Raw genomic sequence first — 25,096 nt, forward strand, 5'->3', positions numbered from 1 at the left:
TTGTTGGCCAAAAGATAGGAAACAGAGGGCAGGTATAGATGGGCATTTGTCAATTGGAGACAAGTTGAAAGTGGTGTTCCCCAAAGTGCAGTGTTGGAACCCTTGTTTTTTCTGATTTACATGGATGATTGGAAATGCGTTGCAGGCAAAATCTCTAAATCTGCAGATAATATTAAGCTAGGAAGCACAGTGAATTGTGAGGATGATGCTGAGTGGTTTCAGAGGGACATTGACAAGTTGGCCAAATGGACAGGCGTCTGGCAGATGAAGTTCAATGCAAAGAAATGTGAAGTGATGAATTTTGGTTGAGGAAACAATGAGAGACAATATAAGCTCAGTGGTACAACAGTGAGGGGAGTACAGGAGCAGAGGGACCTCGGGGTTCACGAGCACCACTCTCTGAAGGTGGCCAAGCAAGTTGAAACAGTTGTTAAGAAGGCTGACAGGATCCTTGGGTTTATAAATTGAGGCGTAGACTATAAAAGCAAGGAAGTGATGCTGCACCTCTACAAATCATTGGTCAGATTACATTTGAAGTGTTATGTTTAATTTTGGCTACCTCATTTAAGGAAGGATGTTATAGCCCTAGAGAGAGTGCAAAGGAGATTTATTAGGATGATACCAGGATTGAGGGATTTTAGATACAAGGAAAGATTAGGGAGACTGGGTTTATTCTCCTCGAGCAGAAAAGATTAAGAGGGGACCTTATTGAGGTGTTCAAAATGATGAACAGTTTTGACAGGGTGAAGATGGATAGACTGTTTCCATTCATTGGAATGTCAGTAACGAGGGGTCACAATTTCAAGATTGTCAGCCAGACAATGAGGATTGAGATGAAAAGCTCCTTTACTCAGGAAGTTGTTCGGATTTGGAATGTGCTGCCTGGGACTGTGGTGGATGTGGATTCCATAGGAGGTTTCAAAACAAAGCTGGATGTAAATATATTTGATTAATTTGGAGGGCTACGGAGATAGGGCTGGAGAATGGGACTGGCTGGATAGCTCTTTCGGGAGCCAGTGTAAACACAATGGGTTGAATGGCCTCCTTCTGGATGGTAAGATACTATTCTATTCCACATTTACAGTAAGCCCTGGCCACTTGGGTGGTGCACTGGAAGGTCGTCAGGAACCTTTATCTTGAAGTTTTGAAGAAAGGTCTCACATTGGAGGTGTACAGGACTTTGGTCAGGCTACACTGGAGCGCTGTGTGCAGTTCTGGTCCCCACACTATAGGAAGGGGGTGATTGCACTGGAGGGGGGTGCAGAGGAGATTCACCAGAATGCAACAGTTCAGCAATGACAAGGCTGGATAAGCTCAGGTTGTTTTCATTGGAGCAGAGGAAGCTGAGAAGGGATCCCGATAGAGGTGTATAAGATGATAAGGGGCATAGCCAGAGTGGCTGAAAAGCAATTGTTCCCTCAGTCGAAAGGTCAAGAAAAATTTTAATGTGAAAGGCAGGAGGTTTGGAGGGGCTTGAGGAAAGCTGTTTTCATGCAGAGGGGAGTGCGGTCTGGAATGCACTGCCTGGGAGGCTGATCAAGGTCAGAAACCCTACAACCTTTAAAAAATACTTGGATGGACATTTTCAGTGTCATAACATTCTAGGCTGCTGACCTAGTGCTGGAAACTGGGACTAGTGGAGGTAGCGGTATATGTTTGTGGTACAGACTCAATGGGCTGAAGGGTCTTTTCCATACTGCATGATTCAAAGTGTTAACCCTGTTGCTCTCTCCACAGGTACTGTCAGACCTGTCGGGTATCTCCAGCCTTCTCTGTTTTTGCAGCTGTAACAGCAATATTGGCTAGAAGGCATTCTGTGGAAATCCTGACCTGATAGAAAGAGCTATGTAAATGCAGACTATAAGCTTCATATTTACTGAATTCATACCATCATGACTATAACACGTTTGGTTATATCTCCCATCTTAACAGCAATCTAGGCACCCCTGCACCAAATGGGCCTCAACAATTCAAAAGCTGATTCATTACCAAGGGCAATTGAGGAAGGATAAGGAACATGGGTTCAGTCAACAATGCCCACATCTCCTGAATGAATTTTTTTTAAAAAGGTGATCCTAATTTAAATCATACCCTTTTTACAGGATGTCTTGCTAAAGTCACAGTTTTAGAATTGATTAGACTACATTAGTGCGGCACGGTGGCACAGTGGTTAGCACTGCTACCTCACACCGCCAGAGACCCAGGTTCAATTCCCACCTCAGGGAACTCTCTGTGTGGAGTTTGCACATTCTCTGTGTGGGTTTCCTCCGGGAGTCCAAAAATGTGCAGGTTAGCTGATTTGGTCATGCTAAATTGCCCATAGTGTTAGATGAATGGGGTAAATATTGGGGAATGAGTCTGGGTTGCTCTTCGGAGGGTCGGTGTGGACTTGTTGGGCCGAAGGGTGAGCTTATTTATCTCTCCACCCTTCAGGCACTCTGCCTGTATTCCTGATGAAGGGCCTTTGCCCGAAACGCCAATTTTCCTGCTCCTCGGATGCTGCCTGAACTGCTGTGCTTTTCCAGCACCACTCTAATCCAGAATCCTTGTTGGGCCGAAGGGCCTATTTCCACACTGTAAGTAATCTAAAATTCCCTACAATGTGGAAACAGACTGACAGCAGTCAGCATTTACCATCACCACCATACACAGCATTTTCACCGAAACACGTCCACAGGCTGCAGCTGCTCTCCAAGGCATCAGAGCAGGTGAGAGTGTGTGGGCATTAAGAAGTCCATCAGAGGCTTCAAAAGTGTCTGGTGAGTGAATTAGTTCAGGCCTTAGGCTGTTGTTTGTGGACATTGATCGAATTATGGTGGTTGGGTTTATCAATTGGTCACCCAGGATGCTGCAAACCAGACCATCAACGAAGAGAATGCAGCTTATTCTAGCTGGGCTTTGCACCTGTTAACTGCAAATCGCATGGCAACTGCACATCTCTCTGTATTCCCACACCCCTGTAGCTCTCCCAAAAATCCCCAAAGTTATACCCTTTCATTCACCTAAAAAATCAGTTTTTGATTTTCCCTTGGTTGAGAAGCTGTCAATAGTTAGCCTGTGATAAATTTTCCTATTTCAATAACTATTGAATTGATCAAATCCTCCAAAACATGATTCATTTCTTTGGATTTCTTCTCTCTGTAGCTTTCCCTTCAAAGTTAAGGCTGCACAAGGCTCACTTAAGAATGAATTTATAGGTAAGTTTATTGTTTATTTGTTGATTCTCACTCCTACCTCTCTCACTTTGCTAACCATGGTATTTTTACCCTTTAACTTGGAAAGGCGTGCAACAATTTCATTCAGTTAATTGGAACAAATGCACCAATTATGTAAATACATCTCATGTTGCTGATCAGCAGATAATTAGACGAAACACATCTGTCCCCTCACTGGGGGGATATGAAAGGAAACGTGCCGTTGTTTAGGTGCAGTATCCTGGGACACTGTATTTTAAACAGTGAGTTTGTTAAGCTTGTACTGTTGTGATTTGTCATTAATTAGAATGTACTCTTGCTGCACTTATTGAGAGAATCCAGTAGAGGACTTCACTGAGCCAGTCAGAAGATTGTAAATGGTTTACGAGTGACTTAGATATATACAGAATATAGTGCCATTCTCACAAAGACTATTTAAAAATGTAGGAGGAGTAGGCCATTTGGTCCTTCAAACCTGCTGCCCTATCTGTTATTATCATGGCTGATCATCCATCTCAGTCCCTGATTCTGCTTCCTCGTTGACCTCTTTAGCCCAAAGAGCTGTATCTAACTCTGATCTAATGGTCACCATGTATTCTTTGGTCATTGTTGTATCTGCACACCCACAGCAATGTGACTGACTCCTCATCACCCTTGGGGCAATTGGGGATGGGCAATAAATGCATCTGGAGCACAAGGATGCAGAAGTTATGCTGCAATTGCACAAAACCCTGGTTACACCCCACTTGGAGTACTGAGTGATCAGGGTACCACATCTTAGGAAGGATGGATTGGCCTTGGAGGGAGTATAACGTAGATTTACAATAATGATACCTGGACTTCAGGGGTGAGGTTATCAGGAAAGATTACCCAAATTAGGCCAGTTTTCTGTAGAATGTAGAAGGGTAAGGAATAGTCTCATCAAAGCCTTCAAGACATTAACAGGAAAAAAACTGCGTCGATAAAGATAAACTATTTCCACTGGTTGGGGATTCGAGAAAAATGGTGCGTAGTCTCAGAATAGCCAGACTGTTCAGAAGAGATGTTCGGTAACAATTCTACACAAAAAGGGTGGGAGAAGTTTGGAACTCTCCTACACAAACCACAATGAATGCTGTATCAGGTGTTAATTTTAAATCTGAGATAGACCTTTCTTTTTGTTAAGCAAAGGTTTAAAGTGATTTGGGCCACAGATCAGCCATGATCTCATTGAATGGTAGAACAGGCTCGAAGGGCAGAATGGCCTCCTCCTATTCCTATAAAGGCTGGCCTAGCCAGTGATGTCCACATCCCATGAACGAATAAAACAACTGAAACACAGTTGATACAAAGAAGGCCATTCAGCCCCTTGAATATCTTCCTTTGTTCGATTAGGACATGTCCCTTAAGTCTAGATTACTTACAGTATGGAAACAGGCCCTTCGGCCCAATAGGTCCACACTGACACCCCGAAGAGCAACCCACCCAGACCCATTTCTGACTAATGCACCTAACACTACGGGCAATTTAGCATGGCCTATTCACCTAACCTGCACATCTTTGGACTGTGGGAGGAACCCGGAGTACCTGGAGGAAACCCACGCAGACACGGGGAGAATGTGCAAACTCCACACAGACAGTTGCCTGAGGCGGGAACTGAACCCAGGTCGCTGGTGCTGTGAGGCAGCAGTGCTAACCACGGTGCCACTCATCTTAGCTACTTGTCTTGGTTTCTAAACCTTAAGGGAGAAAAATTCTAATCATCTCAGCATTGAATTTTTCACTTGATCCCAACCACATCCACCGCCTGATTCACCGACATCCCTCTCCTCACTCTATTTGTCCCAAAACTGCAACTGTTTTGGAAAGGGGAAGAGGTCCAGATTTCCATAACCATGTGAAAATATTTCCTGACAATATTTCTGAAGGACGTAGCTCAAACAGTGCTCTGTGCTTTCCCTCACCAGAGGAATACGATTTCTCTATGAGTCAGTGCATTACTTACACGAGCTTTAGAAGCTTGTTAATTTATATGTGGAGACTTTTGTTTTATAAAGTCCTTGTTACTCCTGTACAATCTGGGTCTTCGATTTAGTGTTTGGCATAAATCCAGACATTAATTGCCATAATGATTAAGATGTGGTTATAATGATTAAGATGTGGGTTTCTCTGCTATCATATCTAATGATTATGGTCCATAATGGAGATCTATTGTGTTTTATTGCCTAGCTCAGTTCTTTGATCTGTTCCAAAATTGTGAAATAGATGTTACCAGCGCAGACGAACGTAAGAAACCCGAGTAGACCATTCAGCCCATCGAGCCTGCTTCGTCAGTCAATAAGATCATGGCTGGTCTGATGAGGCTTTAAGTCCATTTTGTACCTGTCCTCCAAAACTATTGACTGCATCATCAATCAAATATCTAACTATAAACAAAACCTGAAATAACTGTGGATGCTGGAAATTAGAAACAAAAATCAGAAATGCTGGAAAAGTTCAGAAAGTCAGGCAACATCTGTGCAGAGAAGTCAGAGTTAATGATTCAAGTCCAGTGACACTTCCTCAGAACTGATGGTAGCTTCCTTACCAGAAATATCTGTTTAACCAGGCCCTGAATATATTCAATCACCCAACCTCCAAAGCTCTCTGGGCAAGGGAATTTCAAACATTAATGATCCTCAGAGAGATTAAGCTGGCCTTGAATTCGATCTTAAATGGATTACTCTTTATGTTTAAACTGCGTTCCCTGGGGAGTGGGCAGGTTGCCCTAATGAGAGGTAATATTCTCCCAGCAACTACCCTGCTTCAGATCTTCTGAAGTGTATATTCTTCAATAGAATCATCTCTCATTCTCCTGAACCGCCAATAAATTTGGGTTAAAGAAGAAGAGTTGTCAGTGGCCTGACTCAAATGGAAGCAGAACAGGAAGATGTTTCCATGGAGAAGGGATCCTTAGAAGTTTTAGAGTCATAGAAATTTTACAGCACAGGAAGAAGCCCTTCTGCCTATCTGTGCCAATCAGTCTTCAACATCCATCCATTCTAATATTATCTTCCAGCACTTGGTCCATAGCCTTGTATGTTATGGCATTTCAACTGTTTCTCTATATAGTTCTTAACTATCTTGAGGGTTCCTTGTTCTATCACCCTATTGTTAGTGAGTTCACAATACCCACAGCTGTCTGGATTAATAGTTTCTTTTCCCTCAACTGCTCTTTAACTTCTTTCCCTTGACAGTGTGTCCCCCCAGTTATTGGCCTCTCTGCTAAGGGGAAAGCTTCTCCCGATCTATCCTGTCTCCTCTCCTCAGAGCGTTGTGCATTGGGGAGGTAATGGCCCAGTGGTATTATCGCTAGACTATAGTCCAATAGCTCAGCTAAAGTTCTGGGCATCCTGGTTCAAACCCTACCATGGTGGAATTTGAATTCAATAAAGAGAATCTTGAATTAAGAGTCTTGTAATGACCATGAAATGATTGTCAGAGAAACCCATCTGGTGGCTAATGTTCTTTAGGGAAGGAAATCCTTACTTGGTCTGAACTACATGTGACTCTCTAACTGGAGGTTGACTCCTAACTGCTCCCTGAGATGGCTACATTTCATAAGTGAATTAAAAACATACCTCAATCAGATTCCTCCTCAGTCTCCTTTGCACTTAGGAAAGCAACAGCAGTCTATCTGGTCTCTTTACATAGCTGAAACATTGAAGCCCAGGCATTATCCTGATGAATCTCCTCTGTAACCTCTCTAGTGCAATCACATCCTTCCTATAGTGTGGTGGGTAAAACTCCACACAGTGCTCTGGCCTAATTAATGTTATATCCATCATAACCTCATTGCTCTTATATTCAATGGCTTACTTAATAAAGACAAGTATCTGATATGCCTCCCCATCCAGTACCACGGCAAAATGCTCCCTCCCCTGAAGCACAGAGCCATACTGCTTAATTGGCACCACTCCAAATTTCCTGGTTCATCAGTCACACTCCCCCATCACAGTCACAGTCCCCTATCACAGTCACACTCCCCCATCACAGTCACAGTCCCCCATCACAGTTTCACTTCCCATCACAGTCACACTCTCCCATCACAGTCATACTCCCCTTGTCACAGTCTCACACCTCATTAGCACAGTCTCACTCCCCTATCACAGGTGGGGTCAGATTAATTTTTTTCTTGGGGTAAAATGAAAGGTTGTGTTTTGAAAGTAACTGTTTCAGCTTTCAAGGCATCTGTTTTGTTACATGCTGAGTTCGTACCTTTATTTTTCTGTTGACTGTGGGAAATGAATATTCTTTACTTGAAAGGCATAAGTTGGGATTCAAAATCCATTTACTGGAGGGGTGGGGATAGGGGCTGTGTGGGACCCTGGCAGATGTTTAAGCAGGAATGCCTTGCCAACCCTGGAGTCAGTTGGGCAGGAGGTCAGGTCGCTGAGCATCCAGTGACCTCATTTATAATAACGCGACATTGAGAAATTCCAAGAAAAGGTCACCAGACTGGAAACGTTATCTCTGCTTTCTCTCCACAGATGCTGCCAGACCCGCTGAGCTTTGCTAGCAAGTCCAGTTTGTATTTCTGATTTCCAGCATCTCTGCAGTTCTTTTCAGTTTGGAAAAAATTTTCGACATGAGGGTTACAGGTCGAGTAGTGGTGGTTGCCTTTTCCCCAGGCTGGGGGATTTCAAGGCTAGGGGGCACATATTTAACGTGAGGGGAGAGAGATTTAAAAAAGGACATGAGGGGCAAATGTTTTACACAGAGCGTGGTTTGTGTGTGGAATGAACTTCCTGAGCAATTGTTGGATGTGATTGGTTGACTTATTCATTTATTGTCACTTGTACCGAAGTACAGTGAAAAGCTTTGTTTATGAGCAGTACAGGCAGATCATAGTAAGCAAGGATGTGCAGAACAAAAGATTTAGATGGAGGCAGACAATAACAGGGTGTACAAGGGAGATCAATGTCAGCAAGATCAGCATTAGTGAAGGCAAGAGAATCCATTCATCAGTCTGATAATGGCTGGAAAGGAGCTGTTCCTGAATCTACTGGTGCACAATTATAACGTTTAAAAGACATTTGGACAAATCCATGAATAGGAAAGGTTTGGAGGGATATGGGCCAGGAGCAGGCAGGTCGGTGTACTATAGCTTGGGGGTTATGTTTGGCATGGACTGGTTGGACTGAAGGGTCTGTTTCTATGCTGTATGACTTTATGATTGAGGCTGAGAGTGTGGTGCTGGAAAAGCACAGGTCAGGCAGCATCCGAGGAACAGGAAAGTCGACGCTTGGTGATCCGGATGCTGCCTGACCTGCTGTGCTTTTCCAGCAACACACTCTCGACTCTGATCTCCAGCATCTGCATACCTCACTTTCTCCTTTCTGATTTGGGCTGTCTAACCGCAATTCCAACTCTGACCATAAGGCGGGGTCTGTGACTGCTGCTCAGGCAGCTCAGGGACATTCTACTCTGGACTGAATGGGTCACAGAGAAACTGGGCAGACCTGATGTTAGGAGTCCCTGTCTCTCCCCTCCATCCTCACATCTCCAACACCCCCCCCCTTCCTCCTTCCCACCAACACATAATCTGTGGTAAATGACAAGAGGGTGTGTCCCCTCATGAGAGAGTCAAGGGCCAGAGGGTATTGTCTAAGAATAGAGGGGTGACCCTTTTAAGAGTGAGTTGAGAAGAATTCCTTCGAACAGCATTCGATTCAGCACGCTCTCAAAAGGAACAGAGCAGCCACCAAGCACAGTCGGCCTGCTGTCTGTGACTTGCAATCGTTGCTGACCCAGGTTGGAGATGCGATTTCTCCCACCATAAAACTGGGCTGCTACTGGAGCACACCTCCCAGTTTTTTGTTCTACCAATACACAGAGACGGTGTGTTGTATGAGACAGCAGCAGCCAGCACTCTGTAGTAAATCCCCTGATTATCTTCAAAGGTTAACCACAAACATTCCCCAGACACATTCCCATTCGGAATCAGTGAAGAACGCTGTACACCAGTGTCTCCAATTTGAATATGAAGGAAAAGTGGCATTAGAAGTTATTAATAATTTAACCTTGGCATCGTGCTGCATTGCTTAAGTGGGAACACCTGGGTGATGAACAAACATTGTTTATTTATTCAATGGAGAAAAGATAATGCTCTTCAATATTTAAGTAATATGCAGATCTGCGCAAGAAAATGGGAAAGCATGTCTGACGTTAAGGCACAAATAGTATTTAATAATTAAATAGTCTGAGTCTTCACCGAAGTTTGGAACAATTCATGCCGTTAACTGAGAGAACACAGGACACAGCTAACAGCTAAAAACCATGTTATATCTCAATGTTACAAACTGTTTTTTGTAACACTTATACATGAGTATCAACTTGCATATGCCTTGCAATATCTTCCCACTGTCATCACTCCTGGGCACCTCTCCCATAATGAGACCTCCCACGTCCCCACATGGATGCAGGGTAAAACAATCGATGATGATGAGCTGCAGAAGGCAGAAATAGGAAAAATGGCCTCCAAACTTGGTCCAAGGCTTTAAAAAGGAAAGAAAGGTGGAGAGATTTAGAAGAGATTTCAAAGTTTGGGAGCTGAGCAGCAGAAGGTATGGGTGCCAGTAACAGAGAGATTAAAACCACGGGATGATCGAGGTCAGAATGAGAGAGTGTCCAGATATCTCCAGAGCAGTTAGAGGGGATTGCAGAGATAGGGAGGGGGTAAGGCCATGGAAGGATTTGAAAATAAGGGCGAGAATTTTATATTCTCGACAGAGAATCACTGCAGGTCAACACAAAACAGGAGAAATAGATGGATGTACTTGGTATGAATTAGACACAGGCAGAAGAGTTTTTGGATAGCTTCCAGTTTACAGAGTGTGCGAGGTCAGCCATATGTGTGCTGGAATAGTTAAGGTTAGAGTTCACAAAGGCACAAGGATCTACTAAATCAATAAAGACTGCATAATCAAATGACAATTGTGAGTCATTAAACAACGCAAAGAAGAAACTAATGGATAGGAGAATGTCAAGTAAAACTTCCTCTCTGTTGCCTGTTCCTACAAATTCATTTTAGTCTTGTATCCGCGATCAAGCAAGGATTAGCGTCCTGCTAAACCCATGAACTCCAAGAAGACAAGGGCAGGAGGTGCACACTAACACTGTCCAAGTTCTCTTCCATGTTATACAATCCCCTGACTCAGAATTATATCACTGTTCCGGGGTCAATAAACTGAGTCTCCCTCCCCAACAGCACTTGGGTGTACCTGCACCACACAGACCTTCTTTAAAATAAAGCTAATTCATAGGATTTTGGCATCACTGCATTTATTGCCCATCCAATTGCCCAGAGGACAGTTAAGAATTAATCCCATAGCTATGGGTCCAGAGTCACAAGTAGGCCAGACCAAGTAAGGATGGCATATTTCCTTCCCACACAAACAACATGGTGTTTTCCCGACAATCAACAATGTTTATATGGTCACCAGCTCTTTACTCCAGATCCTTATTCAATTAAAATTCCATCACATGCCATAGTGAGGCTTGAACCCACGTTGCGGGAATATTGCTCTGAGATTCTGGAATGTTAGTCCAGCGACATTACCACCATGCCACTGCCTCCCACTGTGCAGCAGTTCATCACCACCTTCAGAAGGAGCAGTGAGGAGTGGATAAATGCTGGGCAAGCCATTCACACACACATCCAGATAAGCATTTGCTTAAAATGTCAAGCTAAGTTATCCTTCAGACTTTTTATCAAAATGTTATGCTGAAAGAATACCTTTGGTATGTATGAGCTGGCTTGTTGAGTAATCTCAGAGCATTTTCCAAATTGTTGGACTCTACCACATTCCTGTAAAAGGTCTAGATACTTAATGGTCAGCATCAATGATCGAATGGAAAGCTATGAACATACAGGTGAGGAAAGGAACTAGGCCATTTGGCCCTTCATGTCTCTTCCACCATTCAATAAGATCATGGCTGATCCAACTGAAGGCTGGGCATTCCTACTATTGGCAATTGAGGAAAAATTGGATTCCAGAGGTTTACTGATCATTACATATCTCACATAATGGACAGGACAGAATGACAATGGCTTTGAAATGTCTGAAGCCCTTGTGATGGGTCTGAATCTCTGAGGCCTGATGATAGGGAGGAGGAGAAAAGGCTGGAACCTGGTGGAAGTCTTGGAGATCCCGCTTGGATGGCTGCTTCCTTCAGTCCCTATTATCCCATCCCCGCTCCCATCTGAGAAGCCTGATCAACCCATCAGCAGCAAGCACAAGGCAGGGTGTGCCTCTGATCTGACGAGCAGTTCCTTGCAGTTCTGATGGGCCCTGGGAGTGGCATGGTGGCTCAGTGGTTAGCACTGCTGTCTCACAGCCACAGGGTCCCAGATTCGATTCCAGCCTCAGGCAACTGTTCGTGTGGAGTTTGCACGTTTCCTTCCACAGTCCAAAGATGTGCAGGTCAGGTGAATTGGCCATGCTAAATTACCATAGTATTAAGTGCATTAGTCAAAGGGAAATGGGTCTGGATGGGTTAATCTTCAGAGGGTTGGTGTGGACTTGTTGGGCTGAAGGGCCTGTTTCCACACTATAGGGAATCTAATCTAATCTGAAGTGTGAATCACAGAATCCTGACAGTATGGTATGGGTGGGGAGATGGTTCTGATTGCACACCTAGTGACCGAATGTTCCAAGTTCATTACATATCTTTGAGGGGCAGACCTGCCCTGGCCCATGTGGATCTGAGTGCAATATTCTGCAATGCAGAACCACAACTGGATTGTATTTGATTTGGAGTGAGAAACTTCCAGTGTCACCCTGCAGCCTCCTGGAATAACAAGATTCCCAGAGAAAATGTTGGGGAGTGTGTTGAAGTAACTTCCTTTTGCATTAAAGCAACAGTGGAGAGTGTAAAGTAACTGGCTGTTTTAGTGCCATTGGATAACGGAAAGTTCACTCATTTTCCAAATGCTCCCTGCAAAGAAAGCGGTGTTGGGTAGCCATTGGCCAGAGAATCGGAGGGGTGGGGGGGGGAACTGGGGACAGAGATGCTGTTGGTGGTTGGCCTCACAAGGCGGCACGGTGGCACAGTGGTTGGCACTGCTGCCTCACAGCGCCAGAGACCTGGATTCAATTCCCGCCTCAACCAACTGTCTGTATGGAGTTTGCACATTCTCCCCGTGTCTGCGTGGGTTTCCTCCGGGTGCTCCGGTTTCCTCCCACAGTCCAAAGATGTGCAGGTTAGGTGAATTGGCCATGCTAAATTGCCCGTAGTGTTATGTGAGGGGTAAATGTAGGAGACTGGGTCTGGGTGGGTTGCTCTTCAGAGGGTCGGTGTGGACTTGTTGGGCCGAAGGGCCTGTTTCCACACTGTAAGTAATCTAATCTAAAAATCTAATGTATATGTAACTAACCATCCAGGAGTATTTCCAAATGGAGTCCACTCAGGACCAGGAAAGGGAACAGTTTGCAAATACCTCCACTTGAGTCCAGTAAATCAAGAGAATCTGTCTGCAGTGCACGTTTTAACTAGATTCAAATCCATTAATCTTTACCGATCAAGCTTTTCAGCCAGAAGCACATAGTAACTACTTTATTACAACTCATTAATCATATTAGGTTCTATTTATTTAAAATTATGGCTTCATATTAACCTCTGAGCAAATCCTGCCAGGGTGGCTCAGTGGGGCAATTGCATTTGGAGGCACGTCTTGCAGAAACTCACCTCAGCCAATGGGATTCCTTCAGGGGGACGACACTGAAGCAGAACTTCCTGCTCGATCGATACCTCTTTCCCCAGTGGCTCCTGTTCAAAGGTCTTCCGTAGATCTGAACAACAGATGAGACAGGTCATTAACCTCCAACTTACAGCAGTAAATGCTTACAGGTGGGAAAGGTAACCATCAGCAGAGAAGCTGTCTTGCACTGACTGTGTTGCCCTTATGATGTGACCAGTGCCACAGTCTAATGGTACTAGAATGGTAATCCAGGACAATTCATAATGGTACGAAGGTGTAGGGTACTGTACCTTTAAGAGAATTGAAAAAGCTAGCAAGGACTGAGAAAAGAACAGAGAGTCCAGGACAAGGTAACTATGCAACATTTGGTAAAAACAGCTAGAGTAGCTGGGTTGTCATGAGACAAAAACAAATTCAAATTCAGCCAATCAGTTTAAACTATGTCCCAAGATATCAAACTCCAGTCAAGTTTGAATTTAGTATTTTGACAGTATTAAAACCAATGAAACGATCTGATGTTTTGGGGCATAAATATCAGACATTTTGAACAGTTAGCCAGAGCGGCAAGGAGAACTGTCAAAAGACCAACAGATGTAGGCTGTGAGTGAGAGCTCTCCGAGAGGTACCTGTCTGGAGAAGGAGTTTACACAGAGGAAAAAAAAACTGACACCAACCTGGACAGAAAATCTACCGAGGAAATGCAGGGAAGCTAACTGGTTTTGAAACATGATTACTTTTCTGTAAATCATAATCGGGATTTATTTTATTGGACAAGTATTGTAGGGAGGATGTAAAATATAGGTTTAAGAGAAAAGAGTTGTAAATAGTTGTTAGTTAATATTGTCTGTTAGACATAAAAAAAGTTAATGTTTACTTAAAATAGTGACTTTTGGGATAGTTCTTTGGCTCTCGAATTTTAACAGATTATTACACGGGATGAATCTTATCTGATGCTGGTTTAAATTAGCAGAGGGGTTTACCCCGTGTCGTATCAGTTAACAATGTGGGCGGTTGGAGTCTAAACTTCAGTCTGAGTGTTTGATTTCACTCAACTAAAGCAACCATTGGAGATGGCCAACAAAGAATGGTTTTAGCAGAGAAAGAGGATATTTGCCCCATGGTGCCCAGAAACTGGTGCCTCTCCCCTCCGCCATTCCCCTGGACACTGCAAGCTTGGAAATGTTTGCATGCTCGTCCAATTCCAAAAAGCAAATGTTTTTCTTTGTGTTGTCCTTTGTGGCTTTTTGCCATCCAATTCAACTCTGCATCTTCTGCCAACGGGAAGAGCTGCTCTCTGTCTACTCTGTCTCGATATCACATAGCTTCAGACACCTCTTCTCCATCTAAGCACAACAACCCCAGCTTCCGACATCAACCAACATAACTGAAGCCACTGGATTGTTGTTAAAAATGCAACAAGTTGATTTTGAGACAGAAAAACTCAAACTTTATCTGATCGAGACTGCAGTAACTATAGTGCCTTAACTGCTACATACTGTAACAGCTCAGCATCCACTTAGTCATAAATAAATAGGTCACCACATGATTGCAGTGGTACAGGAAGGTGGATTGTCACCACTTTCACAAGGTAGTTAGATCCTACATCAGTGAGAGCTAAATCCCATTAATGGATAAAAAGATAGGGAAGATGCTAATAATCAAATACCACCTTCCATCCACTGACTCCATCTACACTTCTCATGCCTCAGGAAGGCAGCCAACACCATCAAAGACCTCTCCCATCCCGGTTACAATCTCTTGCACCCTTTTCTGTCAGGCGGAAGATACAAAAGCTTAAACGCATGTACCAGCAGATTCAAGAACAGCTTCTTCCCCACTGCTATTAGACTGCTGAATGGACCTCTCTAATTTCAAATCTAACGTTGATCTTGCTTTCTGTGCACCTTCTTTGGAGCCGGAATTTTGCATTCCTCACTCTATTCCATCACTTTATGGTCATTGTGTGGCATGATCTGCCTGTACTTCACACAAAACAACACTTTTCACTGTACCCAGGTACATATGACAACAAATAAATCAAATAAGACAACATCATCTGTCAGTTATAAAACTTACATTATAGATTTCCTTATAACACACAATGAGTTTAGTTTAGCTCACGTTAATTCTGATATCTCTCTCTCTCTCTGCACCTTCTCTGTTCTGCTACCCTGATGCACTTTGTGTAGTACAATCTGCCTGTAGAGCACACAAAACAACACTTTTCACTGTATCTTGGTACACATGACAACAATAAATGAATGAATCAATCAATTAGTCTCTGAGACAATGGGTTATGGATTTAAACTAAGAGTCCTGAACACATAACCGAGCCTGAGACTTCAGTGCAGCGTTGAGGTGCTGTTGAATGGTTGGAGGTGCTGTGTTTCAGAAGGAACATTAAAACAAGACCCTCTTAAAAGGATGTAAGAAATACCACCAAGCCATTTCAACAGAGAGCTTTTCCTTGATATCCTGGCAAATACTTCTCCCTTAACCAACATCCCACAAACAGATTATTGGGCCAATATTACATTAATGGCCATCATATTTCCTACATTACAGCTGTATTCCTGATGAAGGGCTTTTGCCTGAAACGTCGATTTTGCTGCTCCTCGGATGCTGCCTGAACTGCTGTGCTTTTCCAGCACCACTCTAATCCAGAATCTGGTTTCTAGCATCTGCAGTCATAGATTTTACCTACGTTACAATAATGACAAGTCTTCACAAAGTTTATTGTCTGTAAAGTGCTTTAAGACATTTGGAGTATGTGAAAGGCACTAAATGAATGAAAGTATTTTAAACTCCTTTTGAAATAATGAGAACATGTAGAAATGATAAAAACTCACATTTTAATAAATATATTTGTCTACCAATTGAAATAATGTCCCAGTAGATTAATGCAGAGTCGGAACATGTTGAAATCTTGCGTAGTGATCATAGAATAGAAGATATGAACTTGGCACAGGAACACAATCTATAGGCCAAAAATAAAACAAAGAACTACAGATACTGGAAACCTGAAAGAAAAACAGAAAATGATGGAGAAACGCAGCAGGTCTCTCAGCAGAGGGAAAGTAGAGTTAACGTTTCGAGTCCAGTGGCCCTACTTCAGAACTGATAGTAGCTCGGAAAAGATAGTATATATGCTGATGATAGGAGGGAATGGGGAGAAGGAGTGAGCAGATAGATAGAGGCAGAGACCTGAGAGACAGAAAGCAAGTTACACAAAAAAAGCAATTATTGATTGTAAGCCAGGGAAGTAGGAAAGCTACTAATGGGGACAATGAGTAGCTGACAATGGGTTGGCTGAGCTGAAAGCAGCCTACATCACGACAATCTACAGCCAACCTGTGTAAAAAGAAGAGAACTCTGAGGACAAAAAAAAAATTATCTGAGTTAAATCTTCAAACTTAACAAACAAAGAAGGTGTTGGAGAAACTCAGCAGGTCTGACAGCATCTGTGGAGAGAGAGTCAATGTTTCAAGCCAGGTATAACATTTCTTCAGAACCGAAAGAAGATTCATGTTAGACTTGAAATGTTGATTTTGTTTCTCTCTCTGCAGATGCTGCCAGACCTGCTGAGTTTCTCCAGCACTTTCAGTTTATATGCAAGTGCAGCACAGTGTTTTTATCTTAGTCCCCAGAGAATTAGCAAATGGCCCACCCTTTACATGCCAAAACTTGAGGGTTGCCAAAGGTGTAACATAATGTTTTGATTTTCTCCTTGGCACAGGTGGTGAGCAGGAAATGTGTGGGTGGCACCTGACTGGACATCTAGCTCCTGATTCTGCCAATAACTTGCAGCGCAGTTCATTTTGTAACTCTGAATCAAAACTTGTGTCTCTTCAACAAACATCCTGTAAAACAGGCACTCTCCCTTTTCCCAGAGTGATTTCAGTTTTACAGAACTGGGCTGGGTTATTAAAGGAGGCTATAAATGGTCTTTGGATGAGTGACATGCTCCTTAAATTGCTCCTCTTCGTGTCTCCATCCTCTCTGGCTGTCCTCTTCCTTATATTTACCCCTCGTATATTTACCCCTTTCACTAACTGGGTCATCTGTTCTTTCTGACTTTGTATCAAATTTTGCTTCTTACTCTGATGCAAAGTGGAATAGAATCATTAGAAAACTTAATGCACAGAAAGAGGCCATGCATTGTTTTGATATAAAACAAAGAACTGTAGATGCTGAAAATCTGAAACACAAAACAGAAAGCGTTGGAGAAACTCAACAGGTCTGGCTGCATCTGTGCAGAGAAAAAAATAAAGTTAACACTTTGAGTCCCTTCTTCAGGACATTATTCTGGTATGCTAAGTGGGGGCTACTTAAATGTGGGGTGCTGTTGTTGTTATTTCAGGGGTCAGCTGAGGGTGTGATTTCCTGAATGCCCACAGCAAGTGAGGCTGCAGCAGTGTGCATGTTGTTAGCACTGTATTAGTGCAGACTGTGCAATGGTTCTTTGTAAGCTGCAGAAAGCTTTTACCTTGTGAGAGATTGGACAGCAACGATGTGCTTTGATTCATTGCACCTTCGAAAGTGAACAAAGTACTATTTGTTGGAACGTCAATCTTGCAATGATTTATCAGTTTCTATGGGAAAAATCAGATTTTTTGTCTTCCAGTAGTCCCATTACCAATATTTGACAACTGCTTCAATCAGTGACATGATGTGTCATTGTTGAAAAAAACATACATGGCGCCCCATTCTGGTTTCAGCAGATGGCTGGATTAGATTACATTACAGCGTGGAAACAGGCCCTTCGGCCCAACAAGTCCACACCGACCCGCCGAAGCGTAACCCACCCATGCCCCTACATTTACCCCTTAACTAACACTACGGGCAATTTAGCATGGCCAATTCACCTGATCTGCACATCTTTGGACTGTGGGAGGAAACTGGAGCACCCGGAGGAAACCCACGCAGACACGTGGAGAACGTGCAAACTCTACACAGTCAGTCGCCTGAGGTGGGAATTGAACCCGGATCTCAGGCGCTGTGAGGCAGCAGTGCTAACCACTGTGCCACAGTGCCGCCCACTAGAACATACAGCACTAACATTGTAAGGTGTGCCAATGAGCCAGTTTTCTCCTGATCCTGTTCCCTGTATCAGCACTATCAGCTGCTGTAGGTTTGGGGCTATAGTGATTGTAACAAAGTCAGTCAGCTGGGAATCATCGAATACAAGTTCCCTGACTGAGGCTGTTAACCTGGTTCAATCAGGGAGTCCAGGCTGACAGATATAAACAGGAGTGTTTGTTTTCCTGTCTTCCTGGTGGTGGAAAGTGAATAAAGATTTGTGCACCTTGTGTCTTTCACTGTGTATCACACCTGCACACACACACCATGGGTGCTGGGGAAAAAATAAACACTACCGCAGTTAGGCGGTAGTGTGGGGAAAAAAGGAAGGAAAAAAAATATAAACAGGAGTGTTCACCAACACCCTGGAGTTGTTCAGGGAGAGGTGGGCAACGCAGGGAGTGGAGTGCATTATTTCCCCCTCCAACTCTATTTTGATTTAATCCCTGCCCTCCCCTTCACTGTTTGATCACGCAGCATTGCCCTTTGATGTGAAGGGCACTGCTTATCACTGGCCACTCAGGTGTTTCCTTTCTTCCTGGTGGTGGAAATTGAATAAAGATTTGTGCACCTTGTGTCTCTCACTGTGTATCACACCTGCACACACACACAACATGGGTGCTGGGGAAAAAATAAGCACTACCGCAGTTAGACGGTAGTGTGGGGGAAATTAAAAAAAAATTAAATAAAAAAAGAGAAGAAAAAAAAACAGGAGTGTCGGGGGTCTGCTCCCTCTGGGAGCTGATAATGTGCTAGTTGCATCAGGGTCATGTAAATAAAGGGTGACAGGATATTGGCCTTTGTAGAGTTATTTCAGGGATATGGTGACACTGGGAATTTGGCTCTATAAATGCATCCTTTAGAGGTAGGTCATAGAAGTTGATCAGATTTTCCCAGTCGATTTCCAGTTTCTTGATTAGATTGGAATTGTGAGTGGGAGAGGGGTGTCAGATCAAGTAAGTGAAGGCAGTTAGTCAGTAGCAGGCCTGAGACACCTCCCCTGGTGGCCTTGGGTGGGTGAGGTCTACCCTATCACGGAACCAGCCATCAGACCCTCTCCCACACTTGTAGCTTGGCTGCGTTTTCACTTTCATTAAAGTTTCTTTAAAAATGGTCAATGCAGCAAATACTTTTATTATGTATTCATGGGATGTGGGTGTTGCTGGATAGACCAGCATTTATTGCCCATCCCTAATTGTCCAGAGGGCAGTTAAGAGTCACCCACATTGCTGTGGGTCTGGAGTCACATGTACGCCAGACCAGGTAAGGATGGCAGTTCTCTGCTCTAAAGGGAACTTATTGAATTCAAATTTCACTATCTGCCATGGTGGGATTTGTACCCACATCCCCAGAAAGTTGCCTGGGTTCCTGGGTTAATAGTCAAGTGATAATATCACTAGACACAGAAACTGGCCATTCGGGCCCAACTGGAATATGCTGCATGGGACTCTCCCCCACTTCTTCATCTCCTCATCACCATTAACTTTCTAGATCAAACTCCTTCATGTAGCAATGGCAGTCTTCCATCTCAAACGGTTTGTGCCATGTTGGTGGTCAACTCTGCACTGACTCTCACCCGGCTCAAGGTCCTTGCTTGGTCATGGGAGTCTCTGCTGCAGAGGACAACAGTGTGCTGAGAAGATGTGTCTTGTCTGGCCTCTGGTTTCTCTGAGCCTTCTTCTTGGCCAACTGTGCTCCCTGCCATTGCTTGCCTCTTCTGATGGACTTCCAAGCAGTTTGTTGCCAGAGGCCATAACCATCACTGAGTAACGTGCCAGTGCCAAGGTCCACCATCGCCAGATCTCTCTCCCATGTCCAAGAGGTTGTGACTGTGGCTAGGGCACCATGCAGAGGCCATTGTTCATCTGAATGTGGTAAAATCGTCTTTCTCATGTACTCTTTTAGCTTCACCTTAAATATATCCTGCATTGTTCACCTCTCACATTGTTTCCCCGGGTCAAAGATTTCTCCTGAATTTCTAATTGGCTTTATTATTAATGATCTTATTGATTCTAGTTTTGGATCGTCTCACTATTGGAAGCAGTTCTTCATATCTACCTGAACTAATCCTGTTCATAATTTTCAAGACCTCCATTAAAGTCATGCCTCTTCTATTCCAGAGAAAAAGTACCACACCCTGTTCCTACTTATTTTGGAATGAAGCAACATAAACATTGAGATGGAACCGTAAAACAGTAGTATGATGGGAAATGGTTGTTCATACCTTCTATTCCAATTAAAGGTTAATGTTTCATTGCCACAGGATTGATTTCAAGCAGCTTTGTAAACTAATTTAATTTTTAAAATTGGATGACCGAAGGACAGCCCAGCTGGGAGCTCAGTTTTAACGAAGGTCTCAGTGTATTGTTACAAAGGAACTTTTCCAATCATACAGATCATTGATGCAGGGTTCATGTATTAACTGATTGCATTTTTGGCATGTGGGTTCTTTAATATAATGAGAGCATTATTAATTAGCTGAGTGTGAGCAAATCTTTTCCTTCAAGTATAACTGAGAATTGTAATGAAATGCCCTTTCACCCTGGCACACTACCGCCTTTTAAACTGGTAACAGCAACAGCCTGGTTGAGATGAAGGGATTGCTGCTTTTAGATAGCTCAGATTATCCTGTGGGATGTCCGAATGACCTGGTGAGGGGTGGCACTAAAGCACTGACAATCTGGGAGGAAGATGCTTACCCACGTAAACATGAATACAAACCAAACACACAGGAGAATCACAGAAACACAGAAATAGGAGTAGCAGTAGGCCATTCAGTCCATCAAGCCTGCTCTGCCATTTACTATGATCATGGCTAATCATCCAACTGTATGTAGAATTCCCACAGTGTTGAAACAGGCCATTAGGCCCAACAGGTCCACACCGACCCTCCAAAGAGTATCCCAAACACATCCATTCCCCCTACCCCATATTTACCCCTGACTAATGCACCTAACCTCTAACCTACACATCCCTGAACACTTTGGGCAATTTAGCGCGGGCAATTCACCAAACCTGCACATCTTTGGACAGTGAGAAGAAACCGGAGCACCAGGAGGAAACCCACGCAGACATGGGGGGAATATGCAAATTCCACACAGTCACCCAAGGCTGGAATCAAACCTAGTTCCCTGGCACTGTGAGGCAGCAGTGCTAACCACTGAGCCACCGTGCCACCCTAAATCTGTTCCTTTCTCTCCCCCATACACTTTGATCCCTTTAGTCCTAGGAACTGTATCTACATCTTTCTTGAAAGTCTTCAATGTTTTGGCCTCAATCTTTGACTCCTTTATTAGTTAGAAGGAATCATTACTGCCAGGAACATGAATTACTGTTGTCAGCCTTGACTCTGACGCTGGTACTATCATATCAGAACATTTTGGGTTCAAGTCCTACTCCAGACACCCCAGCACAATATCTGGCTGTTACTCCCAGTGCTGTACTGTGGCAGTGTGCTGTACATTCTGACAATGTTATAAACTGAGGCTTTTAGACAGGAGAGTGAACCATGAGTCACTCCTGAAATTAAGGACAGTGAAGCTATTCCTGTAGACTTGCTTTCCCAAATGGTGACATGATCCTGAATTTAGCTCCTGTGACGACTGGCCACAATCATTGCAGTGTTAATGTAATGGGTCTTGCAATCCAGAACCCCAAGGTAATCCTCTATGAACATGGGGTCATATCCCATCACAGCAGATAGTGACATTTGAATTCAATAAAAATCTTGAATAAAAAGCTAACCTAATGGAGACCATGTGACCATTGTCAATTGTTGTAAAAACCCATCTGGTTCGCAATCTCCTTTAGGGAAGGAAACTGCCATCCTTACCTGGTTTGGCCTACATGTGATCCAGACCCACAGCAATGTGGTTGACTTTCAACTGCCCTCTGGGTAATTCAGGATGGGCAATAAATTCTGGTCTTGCCCACATCCCATCGAGAAATAAACAAGAAGCAGCTCTTCCTGGGAACATGTTCTCGTTAGAGATTGAGGCTTTCAGCTGCCCACAGGCAAGTAATCCTTTGTGGAGGGGGCAGTGGTGTCGTGTCAACGTCACTGGGTTAGTAATCCAGAGCACCAGAATAACACGTGGAGACATGGGTTTAAATCCCACCATGAGAGATGGTGAAATTTGATTTCAATAAAGAGAACATAATCTGAAATGAAAAGCTAATCCAATGCTGTCAATTGTTGTTAAACCCAACAGGTTCAGGAATGTTCTTTAGGGAAGGAAGTCTACTGTCCTTCCTTGTTCAGGCTGATGTGTGAATCCAGATCCATAGCAATGTGGTTGGATCTTTTATAGGCTTGCTAAGACATATCAAGGACAACTAGGGATGAGCAATAAATGCCAATGCTGCCAATGTCCCATACAAGAATAAAAAAACAAGAGGGACAGTGGCCACTCAATGTGTTGTGGGAGACTTTCAACACTGGCCTATCGAAGTGGAGTCCAGATGAATTGAGTTGCGGTGAATTGTCTCAATGTTTTAAGCAGCATTGTTGAGTATGCAACAAAATGTCTGGGATATGATTTTCACAGCTCTACTGGGTCATCATCTGGTAACACAAAGCAATGACTGCCTTTTCCTTGCAACCACAACGCTTCCAGTCAACAGGCAATCGAAAGAAATCAATTAAGAAAACTTTAACAGTCACATCTATTAAATGGATGGATGGTGGATGTCATAATTCCCTCAGCTTTAAATGAGGATACATGGGAATGCCTTAAGGGGAGCTCCATGAACTTGTCCTTGTTCTGAGCAGGAGTATGTTGATGTGTGATTAAGGAATAATTTGGGAAAATTTACATGAAGCGCTGTCCTTGACCCTGTGAGATAGGTTCTAGTCAGTTCATTTAACCTATTTTTCTGATCAGCCTATTTAAACAGGTTATTACACATGTCAGGAACAAGTGGGACTTGAACCTGCATCTACTTGCCTAGGGGTAGTGTTACTACCACTGTGTCACAAGACAACCCAACCAATTCATTAAAAAACCTGTATCTTAACTCTGAGAACTCTCTGTTCATTGAAAACCTGGGTTTTAACTCAGAGTATGTCAATGATGTATAATGGATTCAAACCTGATAATGCCCTAATCCTACAATTTTTACTCTTAATTGCAAATTCTTTCACGTTCTCTCAACTCCTCATCCTCTGCTTAACCACAGCCCTCTGAAATATCCATTCCATGTGCAGCTTCTTGAACATCCTCAAATAGTTGCCTTGCGTTCAACGGCCTGGGACCCTGAAGTTAAGCATTTGCCCTCAACAAGCCCCCTAACCTCCAACCAACAGACCCCACCCCACCCCCCACCCCCCAACAAATGTCTCTACCTGGCTGGTCTCTCCCCTTAAAACTGACATTTTGACCAGGCTTTCAGTCAGCTTGCTCTCCTTGTATGGCGCGTAACCAAATGTTGTCCTGTGACCATCCTGCAAGTTACAGTGGGACATTTTACACAGCAGAAGGCGCTACATAAATGCAAGCCATTGACTCAAAATGAAGGGTGAAAGCAGATTGAATTGCACATGACTGAAACCTTGTGCCGATAGAATATTTAGGCAAACACAAAATAAATCACTTCTGAGACAGCCTCATTTATGCCATACTCACAATTACAGGGGCAGCTCAGTCGCAATCTTGGATTTATTGTTAAGGTCGCCAATTCTCCAGGTTGCACTGGAATCTCCAGGAACTTAAGGTCAATCAAGCAAGATTCAGGAGGAAAACCGCAAGGAGATTTAAATAAAGTGGGCTTGTTTTTTTGCATTTTCTTTGAATATTTTCATTGAACATTTTTTAACAATATTGGAAGGAGGGCAAGATTATTTCACAAGATTGCGCTTGGAGTTGAAAGGTCAGATGATAAAACGGCCAGGATTATTTCCGACCATCATCAGTAATTCTAGTTATTCACTGTTGTTAAACCACTAGCTAAAATGGTGCAGCAATGTCAACATCAGCAATCTCTCTTGTTGGCTGTTTCCAATACTCACAAGCAATCCGGACGTAGGATTTGTGACTCTTGGTTGTTCCTGCGGAACTCCAGGCAACACACTGGCACCAGTAGTCCTCTGGTCCAAAGAGTTCTTCCACCTGTTGCCGGGATATCTCGATGCTCACCTCCCTGACAATGAGGCCTGCCAGGCACAAGAATTCATTCAGGTCATTAGTCCCCTGTGCTGCTTACCACACAGTCACATGCGAATGGCATCACGGTATAAGGAATGTGCCCCCGTGGTGAGAAACACAGAATACCCCCGTAGGCAAGTTAACCATCCACATGGCAATTTTCAGGGATAACCTGAGAGGTGACCTCAATCCGAAAACAGACACAGCCCCCCAACATTCCATAAGTCGCCAAAGGAATGTAGGACATAGGAGCAAAAGTGGTGGCTCAATGGTTAGCACTTCTGCCTCACAGCTTCAGGGACACGGGTTCAATTCCAGCCTCAGGTGACTGCTTGGGTTTCCTCCAACAATCCAAAGGTTAGGTGGATTGGCCGTGCTAAGTTGCTGATAGTGTCCAGAGAATTGTGGATTAGGCATGGGAAATGCAGGATTATCAGGATAGGGTGGGACTAAATGGGATGCTCGTTGGAAGATCAGTGTTAAAAAAAATGCTTGCACAAATGAGGGTTTTGGATGGAAATAGTTCACTCGGGTATGGGGAAAAGGCAGGAGATTGGCACTAGAGAATAATGCTCCCTTTAAGAGCCAGTACAGGTGAGATGGGTTGAATGGCCTTGTTCAATTCAGTGATTGTATAATAGGATTATTACTGGATGAGCAATCCAAAACCCAGACTAATGTTCTGCCCTGGTTCTAATCCCACCCTCATAGCTGGTAGTTGTTCAATTCATAAATCTGTGTAACAAATCTAATCTCAGCAACTGCTGTCAAAATCCATCTGGTCCACTACTATCTTTCAGGGAGGAAACCTCTACCCAGTCTGATTTGTCTGTAACACCAGAAGCACAACAACGTGGTAGACTCATAACAGTCCTTTGCACTCAGTTCAAGGGCAATTAGGGATGGGCAACAAATGCTGGTCATGCCTGTGATACCCCCATCCCGTGAGAAAATAAAGA

The 25,096-nt window shown here is 43.6% G+C and overlaps 1 protein-coding gene across 5 annotated transcripts in view; it reads right to left on the reverse strand.

Moving 5' to 3' along the window:
- Nucleotides 1–25,096, reverse strand: part of LOC122539499 (netrin receptor UNC5C-like) — a 395,240-nt gene that overhangs the window by 84,251 nt on the left and 285,893 nt on the right. For all 5 annotated transcript variants that reach the window (XM_043674426.1, XM_043674429.1, XM_043674428.1 and 2 more), the window contains exons 3-4: nt 24,002–24,145; nt 12,903–13,006 (exon numbers count right to left, since the gene is read on the reverse strand). In XM_043674426.1, the coding sequence (XP_043530361.1) occupies nt 12,903–13,006; nt 24,002–24,145 (248 nt within the window). The remainder of the gene's footprint in view (nt 1–12,902; nt 13,007–24,001; nt 24,146–25,096) is intronic.

The sequence above is a fragment of the Chiloscyllium plagiosum genome, chromosome 32 (genome assembly GCF_004010195.1).
Source record: "Chiloscyllium plagiosum isolate BGI_BamShark_2017 chromosome 32, ASM401019v2, whole genome shotgun sequence".
NCBI classification, from domain to species: domain Eukaryota; kingdom Metazoa; phylum Chordata; class Chondrichthyes; order Orectolobiformes; family Hemiscylliidae; genus Chiloscyllium; species Chiloscyllium plagiosum.